This window comes from Lolium perenne, chromosome 3 (assembly GCF_019359855.2).
Source record: "Lolium perenne isolate Kyuss_39 chromosome 3, Kyuss_2.0, whole genome shotgun sequence".
Classification (NCBI taxonomy): Eukaryota; Viridiplantae; Streptophyta; class Magnoliopsida; order Poales; family Poaceae; genus Lolium; species Lolium perenne.
The window spans coordinates 155,793,421-155,806,692 of record NC_067246.2 but is presented as its reverse complement, the minus strand read 5'-3'; the positions used below and the strand labels follow the sequence as shown (position 1 = coordinate 155,806,692).

General features: G+C 41.5%; 1 protein-coding gene across 1 annotated transcript; it reads right to left on the bottom strand.

Annotated features, from left to right (window-relative positions):
• Positions 1-258: 258 nt before the first annotated feature.
• On the bottom strand, positions 259-2,236 carry LOC127327000 (myb-related protein Hv33). The gene is made up of 3 exons (XM_051353780.2): positions 1,746-2,236; positions 1,498-1,627; positions 259-1,267 (listed from the first exon to the last, which is right to left on the bottom strand). The coding sequence occupies exons 1-3, from the start codon at positions 1,882-1,884 to the stop codon at positions 622-624; spliced, it is 915 nt and encodes a 304-aa protein (XP_051209740.1). The 5' UTR covers positions 1,885-2,236; the 3' UTR covers positions 259-621.
• Between the last annotated feature and the right edge of the window lie 11,036 nt (positions 2,237-13,272).

The window sequence follows — 13,272 nt, the reverse complement described above, 5'->3', positions numbered from 1 at the left end:
CAAATGGTGTGGATTTTTTTTTGCGGGTAAAATGGTGTAGGATTTAAATAAGAACTAAGTTAGTTCTCAGCTACCAAATCCGATATAATTGCATATTTTGTCCCCCAATTACATATAAATTACACATAAAACTGAATCACCGAAAATTAAGTTAGTTTTATGTCGACCGTGAACTGGCCACTGGTTGCATGCATGGATGTACATTCGGCGCGCAGTACTGCGCTAGTTCCAAGATTCATGGAGTGTAAGGCGCAAAAGTTAGACATCGAATTGAACATTCCATGAACACAGCATGTTCTTCCCTTACAAAAGCATGACCCCCATGAATTGGGGGCCGTGTGTGTGTATATATATAACCCTTATTATGATCCCAGTATACCATTCTTGTTAACTAATTAATAAACAACTTAATGGAGTAAGTACTTCCAGGAGAGGGGAGTGTTGGAAAAATAACGAGAGCTGCATACGCGAAGCATGCATATCTGTGACGAAGCCACGCATGATGCCGACGGTGACCGATCTATTGATCAGGCGGAGTGAAGTTTGTATCTCCAGATGTGTGTGTGGCTGTCGAATATCGATGGAGACGTGCATGAAGCTGGATCATCCCCTAGTGAGCTACTAGAGGAAGTCGAACTCGTCCTCCAGGGCGCCGCGGGCGAGCTCGAAGCACGACTCCGGCAGGTCTCGGGACAGCGACCGGATCGGGAAGCTCTCGGAGGAGGCGCCGCCGGCACCGTGCTGCTGGTGGGGATCCTGGTGCTGGTGCCAGGGGCTGAACTTGGCCGGGTCGAGGAACGGGTACGGCTCGGCGTCGCGGAAGATGTCCATGTGCGCGAGCGGCTCCACCACATTGGCGCAGGTCCCCCAGGTGCCGTTGCTGTTGCTTGAGCTGTCGCCGCCACCGGTGTAGGCGCTGTACGTGGCGGCGTCGGAGGAGACGCCGCCATAGTCGCAGAAGGAGCCGTAGGAAGCCTGCATTGCGGGGACGTTGGTCACGGACATGGGGTCGAAGCTGCAGTCGACAGGGGAGTGCGGCGGCGCCAGGGGGTCGATGTCGCTGCCAGCGGCGCCTCCAAAGCAGTGGTCATCCTCCGCACCCGGCAGCTGCTGCTTGCACTCGTCGTGCGGCTCGGCGTCGTTGAGCGGCTTGTGGGTGGTGGGGTCGATGCCCCGCTGCCGGAGCTTCTTCTTGATGCACGAGTTCCAAAAGTTCTTGATCTCGTTGTCTGTCCGGCCTGGCAGCTGCGATGCTATCTGGGACCACCTGGCAACATATATACGACATACAACAATTCAGGCCAGTCCACTTGTTTCTGTATGCAATAGCCAGCCAGCTGCTTAACTCCGATCATAATCAGAGAACAGTAAAATTGAACATATATTCCTAGTGTCAGATGCATGTCTGTTGGGGTTGTCGGTCGCCGCACAGTTCATGTGAAGCTAAGGTAAGTAGCTAGGAGGTAGTAGCTGTTAAGATTAGTTAGTTATTCGTACCTGTTGCCAAGGATCTTGTGAAGGCTGACAATGAGGTCCTCCTCCTGCTGGGAGAAGCTGCCTCTCTTGAGATCAGGCCTCAGGTAGTTGATCCATCTGAGCCTGCAGCTCTTGCCACATCTCTCCAAACCTGAACACAGAAATATACACATTTTACTTACTTATTACTAGCACAAGGAAGAGATAAACACAGACAAGTTAGCTCCTAGCTAGCTCTGACTGCTCATAGTATATACGTAAAAACATACCGGCGAGCTTTGGGACGGAGCTCCAGCAGCCGACGCCGTAGCGGATGATGTGGTTGTAGAGCTTCTCGTCCTCCTCCGGCGACCACAGCCCCCTCCGCAGCTTGGGCTTGGAGGAGCACGCCGCCGCCTCGCGTCCCATCGCGCTCGTGGATGGATGGATCCCTGCGTCGGCGTGAGTGAGGGCTACAGGCGCGAGCGCGGAGGTAGCGGCTGGTGATGGCAACAATGATGGTGAGACGGCATATGGCACAGGTGATATAAAAGCGACGGTTATCTGAGACTGACAGAAGCTAGCAGTTCCGTCCAACTATGCTTGAGCCTTAAGCTAGAGATTAACAGCAATTTAAAGTGGAGGGAGGCTTGCTCGCTCAAGGAAAGGAAGAGAGAGCACTGTGCAAGAGAGAGAAAGAAAAGGCGGAGGCAATAGTAAAGTGGGGTTGAAGCAACGGATGATAGGCGAGGCCCCCGTGGCCTAATGGATGGGGCGTGGGTTGAGGGGTTGTGGTGTGGATTTAAGGTAAGGTAGCTTGAGGTGCGGGGAAGAGGCGATCAAGTACAATAATCTCTCATGGCAACAAACGCAGCAAGCTAGCTAGCTGCATGTGGGGGCGACCCCATGCATAGCATTATCATCATCCTCACCCTCACCCTCGCCATCATCGTTGTCATCTGTCTAGTGTACTGTATAAAGGTGCTTAGCCTTTTATCATTATTGTTGGTAACCTCCTTGCCCTTTTCTCTCCTTTCCCTTCAATTCTTCGACTTCGTTAGTTGGAGGGTTGTATATGACACTGGCCATTGTACATGTGTGTAGATACGCATGTGGTTTTGGCGTGTAATCTTAGTGTTAGAGGGTGGACCGCACTAGGAGAGACTAGACTTTCATGTTCATAGCATTCGAAAATATGAAACTATCATATCAGTTAGTATTTTCCAAGACAAGGTTTCACCAAATGTGCTTTCAGTTACTAATTGATGATAATGCTAGAAATATAGTTACACCAATAAATAAAGAATAAATATTGTCAATAAATATGCATGTCATTCTATCAATATATGTATTTACAGAAGTAAAACAATATCTAGATGAGAGAATAGGTAATTGATAACATATATACCATTTTCTATGTAATATAAAATATATTAATATTCAATTAGAAACCAAGTACAACTAAACTCTCAAAAAAACTATGTAAAAAGGTAATCGAGTCATCGAGAATGCTCACCATCAGATGTCACACGATAAAATCGTCTGGATCCTATGACCTTGCAGTGGGACACGAGTACCCAAATTCAATCCCCCGTTTATAGGTCTTAGAATGAGATGTCGTCACTACAAGCATGTAAGGTGCGCGATCACTCCATGACCATGTGGACGGGCTCATTAGTCTTTCGGACCCGCTAGGCCCACATCTTTCGGAGGGCTGGCGGTAGCCTTCCAGGACTCATAATCATGTGTAATTAATTGTTGTGAGTCTTGTATTTGAGCCGCTCTCTGTCATGAGCATCTGAGGGTGATCTTGGTTTTGACGACCAGGGCCTATATACTCCATGTTGGCCCACATGGCATGTTCAACAATGTTTTTCCACTTCCTTAATTTTTTCATTGGATAGGACATGTATAAATGATTCATTGTTAGCGTAATGGGACTTGTAACAAATGAAAAATTTAATGATTTGAGGAGGATCATTATAATTCTCTCCTACAACAATTATCATTACGAGCTTTTCCGAATTCTTATCTAAAAAAAAGGTTCTATCAAATCATCAGGATAGTTGGACCAATAATAAAGGAGTAGAAAGTTGAATTGGCACATCCAACCAAGGGTGCGAAAACATGTTTTCCACATATTCTTTGCATTTTTTTACGCTGCCCTTTAACTCCACATGAAATTAAAGGTGATAAGTCTCTTGGTCGGTCCTTGTATTGATATACTAAAATAACTATATTTTGAATCAAAGAAATAATACCAAAAAAACTTCTCCTTTATGTATTATCACTTGGCTATATGTGAGTAACACAATTATACACAATTATATTGATAACTTCGAGAAGAGCATAGCTCATCATCACACGAGAACAAATTTGTAGGACCAAGTCGAGGGCATGTGTTCCTCCCTATGGCGACATGTGAGGCAGAAAGATCACCAGTGTCAACTAGAGATGGGTGAATAGGCGATGTTTTGAAAGTAGTGAAATTCAATTGCTTTTAATAAGTTGTTTCCTACTTGTTTCCCAAACCTCCCAAAGCAATCAAACTTTAAAGTATATCAAGGGTCCCTATACTGACTTTTGGATGATTCGTGACAACTGAATTAGGGAACTAGCCAATTTTGTGCAACGGTCGCATGCTTTAGTTCTCTATGATCAAGTCATGACCATTTTATTCTGGATAACATATTTTGATCATGGAAATTGAAAAAGTGGACGATGCTTGGTGATCCTTCACACAACTAGTATAACTATATATAGGATCTCTTATCCAATGCAATTTTAATTTTCTTGAGTCATAGGTTAAAGGACCTAGATGTCGCCTATAGGGACAAATAAGAAATTTAAAACTATTATGAATTTGGCTTGAACAAATACGACAATAAACTAACATTTATTTTGTCAAGAATAAAACCTAAATATGTTTGGCTCTATAAGTACAGTGATAACTTAAGGCGAATAAGATGTAAATAACTACAATAGAAATATATAACAAGATATATAACTTCAAGTATGAAGTCTAACACAAGATACATATGCTAGTATTGGAGCTCGTACAAGAGACAACCAAAGCACGTGGAGACGAAGATGTACCCCAAAGTTCACTTCTCAAAGGAAGCTAATCTTCGTTAGAGAGGTGCAAAGGCTCAATACTACCCAAACACCACAATGTTCACGCCCTGAGGTGCAAGGCAAACTCCTCGAGCACCACAAATGCCTCGCCTTAAGATGTGCCGGAACACAGCACTCGCTGCACCAACACAAAAAACTCACATTATTCTCCTTGGATTTCCCACAAAGAGACGTGCCTCGATCCACTAAATAGCGCCCTTGAAGGCAACACACAAAACCTTACAAATTGCTACGGTCAATCTCCACAATCTAATTGGAGGTCCTGAAACCCTTTCTGTGATGAATTTGCTATGAGACAACTCCAAACGTCTAGGGTTCTAAGAACCCAAGAGTTGCAAGCTCCTAAACTTTCACTTCCAACTCAAACCAATGCAACACGTATAAGCAAAGGATACAATAAGTTCTCAAGTCTTTTGATCACAAATTTTACCAAAGCACATCCATGGAGGAATTATAGAATAAGAATAACAGAGAATATCAACAAATTACTCCAATATTTGGACCTAAAAGCTTCTCTTAACATAGAAGATCGATTCATTGGTGTAAAACTATATCAAGATCTCTTGTATCTTTTCGCTCAAAAGATATGCAATAATCATGGGAAGTATAGAGAGAGAACCAAACTTTCATGATTGCACCCGCTTAGAGAAAAGATCTAAATTGCTCCCCATTTTTCATTTTAAATCCAAAGGAAATGCTCCTAGGAAGAACTCGTGGAAGCAAAATAAAATATGTTCGAAGGAGTTTTGTTTTGGAAAAAACGCAACCTGGAGCATCAAATCTTTCCAACCCACATAGGCAACTCTCAACATGTCACATAGACAGAAGTATGAAAAAATATTAGGGGAATGTGGCACCCCTGGGATCAGGGTTAGACAAATACCAGATCTTCGTCGGACATAAGCCTAACCTAGAGCTCAAGAGCCTACAGTGAGAGAATTGGTAACACGATAGTGACTTTACGACTCAAAAGCAATATATTACAACTCTTAGCAGAGTAAGATCCAAATTATTACACGCAGAGGTCACTAACCCAACATTATAACAAGCAAAGGAAATCAAATTATGTTATGCTACATACAAGATAGCAAAGGGCCTAAGAGGCCATAACATAAAGCGACGTCCCAGTCCATAAGTCTCAGGCTGCTGCTTGGGAACCCCAAACTACTCGTCAATGTTAACATAGAAACCACACCTTCAGCTGTAGCAACTTAAGATGCAGCAAAAATGTGAAAAACTGAGTACAAGGACTCTACAAAGACATTATACAACCTTTTAGCAAAGCAGGTATGCGGGCTTTCTGTAGAGCTTCTTTTGCGTAAAGCCAATTTTCTTTGGTAAGACAAGAGAGAGGAGAAGTTCGACTACTAAGAAGCTTTAAAAGGGGATAAGAGAGAGATATCTCTATCTCTATTGATCACCATTTGGTATCCACTGAATCATCATCAACTCGAACCAGTCATCTCGGATGACCCCCTCAACACCCCGGAGAAGGCATTGCTGGCGCGTAGTTGACGTGGGAGTTAGAAATCTTGTTCCTTCACGTCCCCGGCAACGGCGCCAGAAATTTAGCTTGACACGCGTACAACACGCGACCGTTGGGAACCCCAAGTGGAAGGTGTGATGCGTACGACGATAAGTTTCCCTCAGTTAGAAACCAAGGTTTATCGAACCAGTAGGAGTCAAGAAGCACGTTGAAGGTTGATGGCGGTGAGATGTAGTGCGGCGCAACACCAGGGATTCCGGCGCCAACGTGGAACCTGCACAACACAAACCAAGTACTTTGCCCCAACGAAACAGTGAGGTTGTCAATCTCACCGGCTTGCTGTAACAAAGGATTAGATGTATAGTGTGGATGATGATTGTTTGCAGAAAACAGTAGAACAATTGCGATGGGATTGTATTTCAGATGTAAAGAATGGACCGGGGTCCACAGTTCACTAGTGGTGTCTCTCCCATAAGATAAATAGCATGTTGGGTGAACAAATTACAGTTGGGCAATTGACAAATAGAGAGGGCATGACCATGCACATACATGATATGATGAGTATTGTGAGATTTAATTGGGCATTACGACAAAGTACATAGACCGCTATCCAGCATGCATCTATGCCTAAAAAGTCCACCTTCAGGTTATCATCCGAACCCCTTCCAGTATTAAGTTGAAAACAACAGACAATTGCATTAAGTATGGTGCGTAATGTAATCAATAACTACATCCTCGGACATAGCATCAATGTTTTATCCCTAGTGGCAACAGTACATCCATAACCTTAGAGGTTTCTGTCACTCCCCCAGATTCACGGAGACATGAACCCACTATCGAGCATAAATACCCCCTCTTGGAGTTAAGAGTAAAAACTTGGCCAGAGCCTCTACTAATAACGGAGAGCATGCAAGATCATAAACAACACATAGATATAAATTGATAATCAACATAACATAGTATTCTCTATTCATCGATCCCAACAAACACAACATATAGCATTACAGATAGATGATCTTGATCATGTTAGGCAGCTCACAAGATCCGACAATGAAGCATAATGAGGAGAAGACAACCATCTAGCTACTGCTATGGACCCATAGTCCAGGGGTGAACTACTCACTCATCAATCCGGAGGCGACCATGGCGGTGTAGAGTCCTCCGGGAGATGAATCCCCTCTCCGGCAGGGTGCCGGAGGCGATCTCCTGAATCCCCCGAGATGGGATTGGCGGCGGCATCTCTGGAAGGTTTTCCGTATCGTGGCTCTCGGTACTGGGGGTTTCGCGACGAAGGCTATTTGTAGGCGGAATGGCAGGTCAGGGGGCCACACGAGGGGCCCAGGAGACAGGCCGGCGCGGCCAAGACCTGGGCCGCGCCGCCCTACCTTCTGGCCGCCTCGTGGCCCCACTTCGTTGACTCTTCGGTCTTCTGGAAGCTTCGTGTGAAAATAGGCCCCTGGGCGTTGATTTCGTCCAATTCCGAGAATATTTCCTTACTAGGATTTCTGAAACCAAAAACAGTAGAAAACAGCAACTGGCTCTTCGGCATCTCGTTAATAGGTTAGTTCCAGAAAATGCATAAATATGATGTAAAGTATGCATAAAACATGTAGATATCATCAATAATGTGGCATGGAACATAAGAAATTGTCGATACGTCGGAGACGTATCAGCATCCCCAAGCTTAGTTCTGCTCGTCCCGAGCAGGTAAACGATAACAAAGATAATTTCTGGAGTGACATGCCATCATAACCTTGATCATACTATTGTAAGCATATGTAATGAATGCAGCGATCCAAACAATGTAAATGACATGAGTAAACAACTGAATCATATAGCAAAAACTTTTCATGAATAGTACTTCAAGACAAGCATCAATAAGTCTGGCATAAGAGTTAACTCATAAAGCAATAATTCAAAGTAGAGGTACTGAAGCGACACAAAGGAAGATGAAGTTTCAGCGGTTGCTTTCAACTTATAACATGTATATCTCATGGATAGTTGTCAACATAGAGTAATATAACAAGTGCAATATGCAAGTATGTAGGAATCAATGCACAGTTCACACAAGTGTTTGCTTCTTGAGGTGGAGAGAGAGATAGGTGAACTGACTCAACATAAAGTAAAAGAATGGTCCTTCAAATAGGAAAGCATCGATTGCTATATTTGTGCTAGAGCTTTGATTTTGAAAACAAGAAACAATTTTGTCAACGGTAGTAATAAAGCATATGTGTTATGTAAATTATATCTTACAAGTTGCAAGCCTCATGCATAGTATACTAATAGTGCCCGCACCTTGTCCTAATTAGCTCGGATTACCTGGATTATCATCGCAATGCACATGTTTTAACCAAGTGTCACAAAGGGGTACCTCTATGCCGCCTGTACAAAGGTCTAAGGAGAAAGCTCGCATCGGATTTCTCGCTATTGATTATTCTCAACTTAGACATCCATACCGGGACAACATAGACAACAGATAATGGACTCCTCTTATATGCATAAGCATGTAGCAACAATTAATTTTCTCATATGAGATTGAGGATATTTGTCCAAAACTGAAACTTCCACCATGGATCATGGCTTTAGTTAGCGGCCCAATGTTCTTCTCTAACATTATGCAATGCTCTAACCATTTTGGTGGTAAATCTCCCTTACTTCAGACAAGACGAACATGCATAGCAACTCACATGATATTCAACAAAGAGTAGTTGATGGCGTCCCCAGGAACATGGTTATCGCACAACAAGCAACTTAATAAGAGATAAAGTGCATAAGTACATATTCAATACCACAATAGTTTTTAGGCTATTTGTCCCATGAGCTATATATTGTAAAGGTGAAGAATGGAAATTTTAAAGGTAGCACTCAAGCAATTTACTTTGGAATGGCGGAGAAATACCATGTAGTAGGTAGGTATGGTCGACACAAATGGCATAGTGGTTGGCTCAAGTATTTTGGATGCATGAGAAGTATTCCCTCTCGATACAAGGTTTTAGGCTAGCAAGGTTATTTGAAACAAACACAAGGATGAAGCGGTGCAGCAAAACTCACATAAAAGACATATTGTAAACATTATAAGACTCTACACCGTCTTCCTTGTTGTTCAAACTCAATACTAGAAATTATCTAGACTTTAGAGAGACCAATTATGCAAACCAAATTTTAGCATGCTCTATGTATTTCTTCATTAATGGGTGCAAAGTATATGATGCAAGAGCTTAATCATGAGCACAACAATTGCCAAGTATCACATTATCCAAGACATTATAGCAAATTACTACATGTATCATTTTCCAATTCCAACCATATAACAATTTAACGAAGAAGAAACTTTCGCCATGAATATTATGAGTAAAGCCTAAGGACATATTTGTCCATATGCAACAGAGGAGCGTGTCTCTCTCCCACACAAAGAATGCTAGGATCCATTTTATTCAAACAAAACAAAAACAAAAACAAATCGACGCTCCAAGCAAAGCACATAAGATGTGATGGAATAAAAATATAGTTTCAGGGGAGGAACCTGATAATGTTGTCGATGAAGAAGGGGATGCCTTGGGCATCCCCAAGCTTAGACGCTTGAGTCTTCTTGATATATGCAGGGGTGAACCACCGGGGCATCCCCAAGCTTAGAGCTTTCACTCTCCTTGATCATGTTGTATCATCTCCCTCTCTTGATCCTTGAAAACTTCCTCCACACCAAACTCAAAACAACTCATTAGAGGGTTAGTGCACACTCAAAACTTACATGTTCAGAGGTGACATAATCATTCTTAACACTTCTGGACATTTCACAAAGCTACTGAAAGTCAATGGAATCGAAAAATCCATCGAACATATCAAAACAGGCAATGCGAAATAAAAGGCAGAATCTGTCAAAACAGAACAGTTCGTAAAGACGAATTTTATTGAGGCACCAGACTTGCTCAAATGAAAATGCTCAAATTGAATGAAAGTTGCGTACATATCTGAGGATCATTCACGTAAATTGTCATAATTTTCTGAGTTACCTACAGAGAATTTTGCCCAGATTCGTGACAGCAAAGAAATATGTTTCTGCGCAGTAATCCAAATCTAGTATGAACCTTACTATCAACGACTTTACTTGGCACAACAAAGCACAAAACTAAGATAAGGAGAGGTTGCTACAGTAGTAAACAACTTCCAAGACACAAAAATAAAAACAAAGGTACTGTAGTAAAAACATGGGTTGTCTCCCATAAGCGCTTTTCTTTAACGCCTTTCAGCTAGACGCAGAAAATGTGTATCAAGTATTATCAAGAGACGAAGTGTCAACATCGTAATTTGTTCTAATGATAGAATCAAAAGGTAACTTCATTCTCTTTCTAGGGAAGTGTTCCATACCTTTCTTTAGAGGAAATTGATATTTAATATTACCTTCCTTCATATCAATGATAGCACCAACAGTTCGAAGAAAAGGTCTTCCCAATATAATGGGACAAGATGCATTGCATTCAATATCCAAGACAACAAAATCAACGGGGACAAGGTTATTGTTAACGGTAATGCGAACATTATCAACTCTCCCCAAAGGTTTCTTTGTAGAGTTATCAGCAAGATTAACATCCAAATAACAATTTTTCAATGGTGGCAAGTTAAGCATATTATAAATTTTCTTAGGCATAACAGAAATACTTGCACCAAGATCACATAAAGCATTACAATCAAAGTCATTGACCTTCATCTTAATGATGGGCTCCCAATCATCCTCTAGCTTCCTAGGAATAGAAGCTTCGCGTTCTAGTTTCTCTTCTCTCGCTTTTATGAGAGCATTTGTAATATGTTTCGTGAAAGCCAAATTTATAGCACTAGCATTAGGACTCTTAGCAAGTTTTTGTAAGAACTTTATAACTTCAGAGATGTGGCAATCATCAAAATTTAAACCATTATAATCTAAAGCAATGGGATCATCATCCCCAATGTTGGAAAAAAATTCAGCAGTTTTATCACAGGCAGTTTCAGCAGTTTTAGCAGTTTCAGGCAGTTTTTCGCGCTTTGCATTTGAAGTAGAAACATTGCGAACACCAATTATTTTACCATTAATAGTAGGAGGTGCAGCAACATGTGTAGCATTAGCATTACTAGTAGTGGTAATAGTCCAAACTTTAGCTATATTATCTTCTTTTTCATTTTCTTCTCTTTCCCACCTAGCACGCAATTCGGCCATCAATCTTATATTCTCATTAATTCTAACTTGGATGGCATTTGCTGTAGTAACAATTTTATTATTATGATTCTCATGAGGCATAACTTTCGATTTCAAAAGATCAACATCAGCAGCAAGACTATCGACTTTAGAAGCAAGTATATCAATTTTCCCAAGCTTTTCTTCAACAGATTTGTTAAAAGCAGTTTGTGTACTAATAAATTCTTTAAGCATGGCTTCAAGTCCAGGGGGTGTATTCCTATTATTGTTGTAAGAATTCCCATAAGAATTACTATAGCCGTTGCCATTATTATAAGGATATGGCCTATAGTTGTTACTAGAATTGTTCCGGTAAGCATTGTTGTTGAAATTATTATCTTTAATGTAGTTTACATCAACATGTTCTTCTTGAGCTACCAATGAAGCTAACGGAACATTATTAGGATCAACATTAGTCCTACCATTCACAAGCATAGACATAATAGCATCAATCTTATCACTCAAGGAAGAGGTTTCTTCGACAGAATTTACCTTCTTACCTTGTGGAGCTCTTTCCGTGTGCCATTCAGAGTAATTAATCATCATATTATCAAGAAGCTTTGTTGCCTCACCAAGAGTGATGGACATAAAGGTACCTCCAGCAGCTGAATCCAATAGGTTCCGCGAAGAAAAATTCAGTCCTGCATAAAAGGTTTGGATGATCATCCAAGTAGTTAGTCCATGGGTTGGGCAATTTTTAACCAAAGATTTCATTCTTTCCCATGCTTTTGCAACATGCTCAGTATCCAATTGTTTAAAATTCATTATGCTACTCCTCAAAGATATAATTTTAGTAGGGGGATAATATCTACCAATAAAAGCATCCTTACATTTAGTCCATGAATCAATACTATTCTTAGGCAGAGATAGCAACCAATCTTTAGCTCTTCCTCTTAATGAGAAAGGAAACAATTTTAATTTTATAATGTCACCATCTACATCCTTATACTTTTGCATTTCACATAATTCAACAAAATTATTGAGATGGGCAGCAACGTCATCAGAACTAACACCAGAAAATTGCTCTCGCATAACAAGATTTAGTAAAGCAGGTTTAATTTCAAAGAATTCTGCTGTAGTAGCAGGTGGAGCAATAGGTGTGCATAAGAAATCATTATTATTTGTGGTTGTGAAGTCACACAACTTAGTATTTTCAGGAGTACCCATTTTAGCAACAGTAAATAAAGCAAACTAGATAAAGTAAATGCAAGTAACTAATTTTTTTTTGTTTTTAATATAGCAAACAAGATAGCAAGTAAAGTAAAACTAGCAACTAAGTTTTTTGTGTTTTGATATAATGCAGAAAACAAGGTAGTAAATAAAATAAAGCAAGACAAAAACAAAGTAAAAGAGATTGCGATGTGGAGACTCCCCTTGCAGCGTGTCTTGATCTCCCCGGCAACGGCGCCAGAAATTTACTTGCTGGCGCGTAGTTGACGTGGGAGTTAGAAATCTTGTTCCTTCACGTCCCCGGCAACGGCGCCAGAAATTTAGCTTGACACGCGTACAGCACGCGACCGTTGGGAACCCCAAGTGGAAGGTGTGATGCGTACAACAGTAAGTTTCCCTCAGTTAGAAACCAAGGTTTATCGAACCAGTAGGAGTCAAGAAGCACGTTGAAGGTTGATGGCGGTGAGATGTAGTGCGGTGCAACACCAGGGATTCCGGCGCCAACGTGGAACCTGCACAACACAAACCAAGTACTTTGCCCCAACGAAACAGTGAGGTTGTCAATCTCACCGGCTTGCTGTAACAAAGGATTAGATGTATAGTGTGGATGATGATTGTTTGCAGAAAACAGTAGAACAATTGCAGTAGATTGTATTTCAGATGTAAAGAATGGACCGGGGTCCACAGTTCACTGGTGGTGTCTCTCCCATAAGATAAATAGCATGTTGGGTGAACAAATTACAGTTGGGCAATTGACAAATAGAGAGGGCATGACCATGCACATACATGATATGATGAGTATTGTGAGATTTAATTGGGC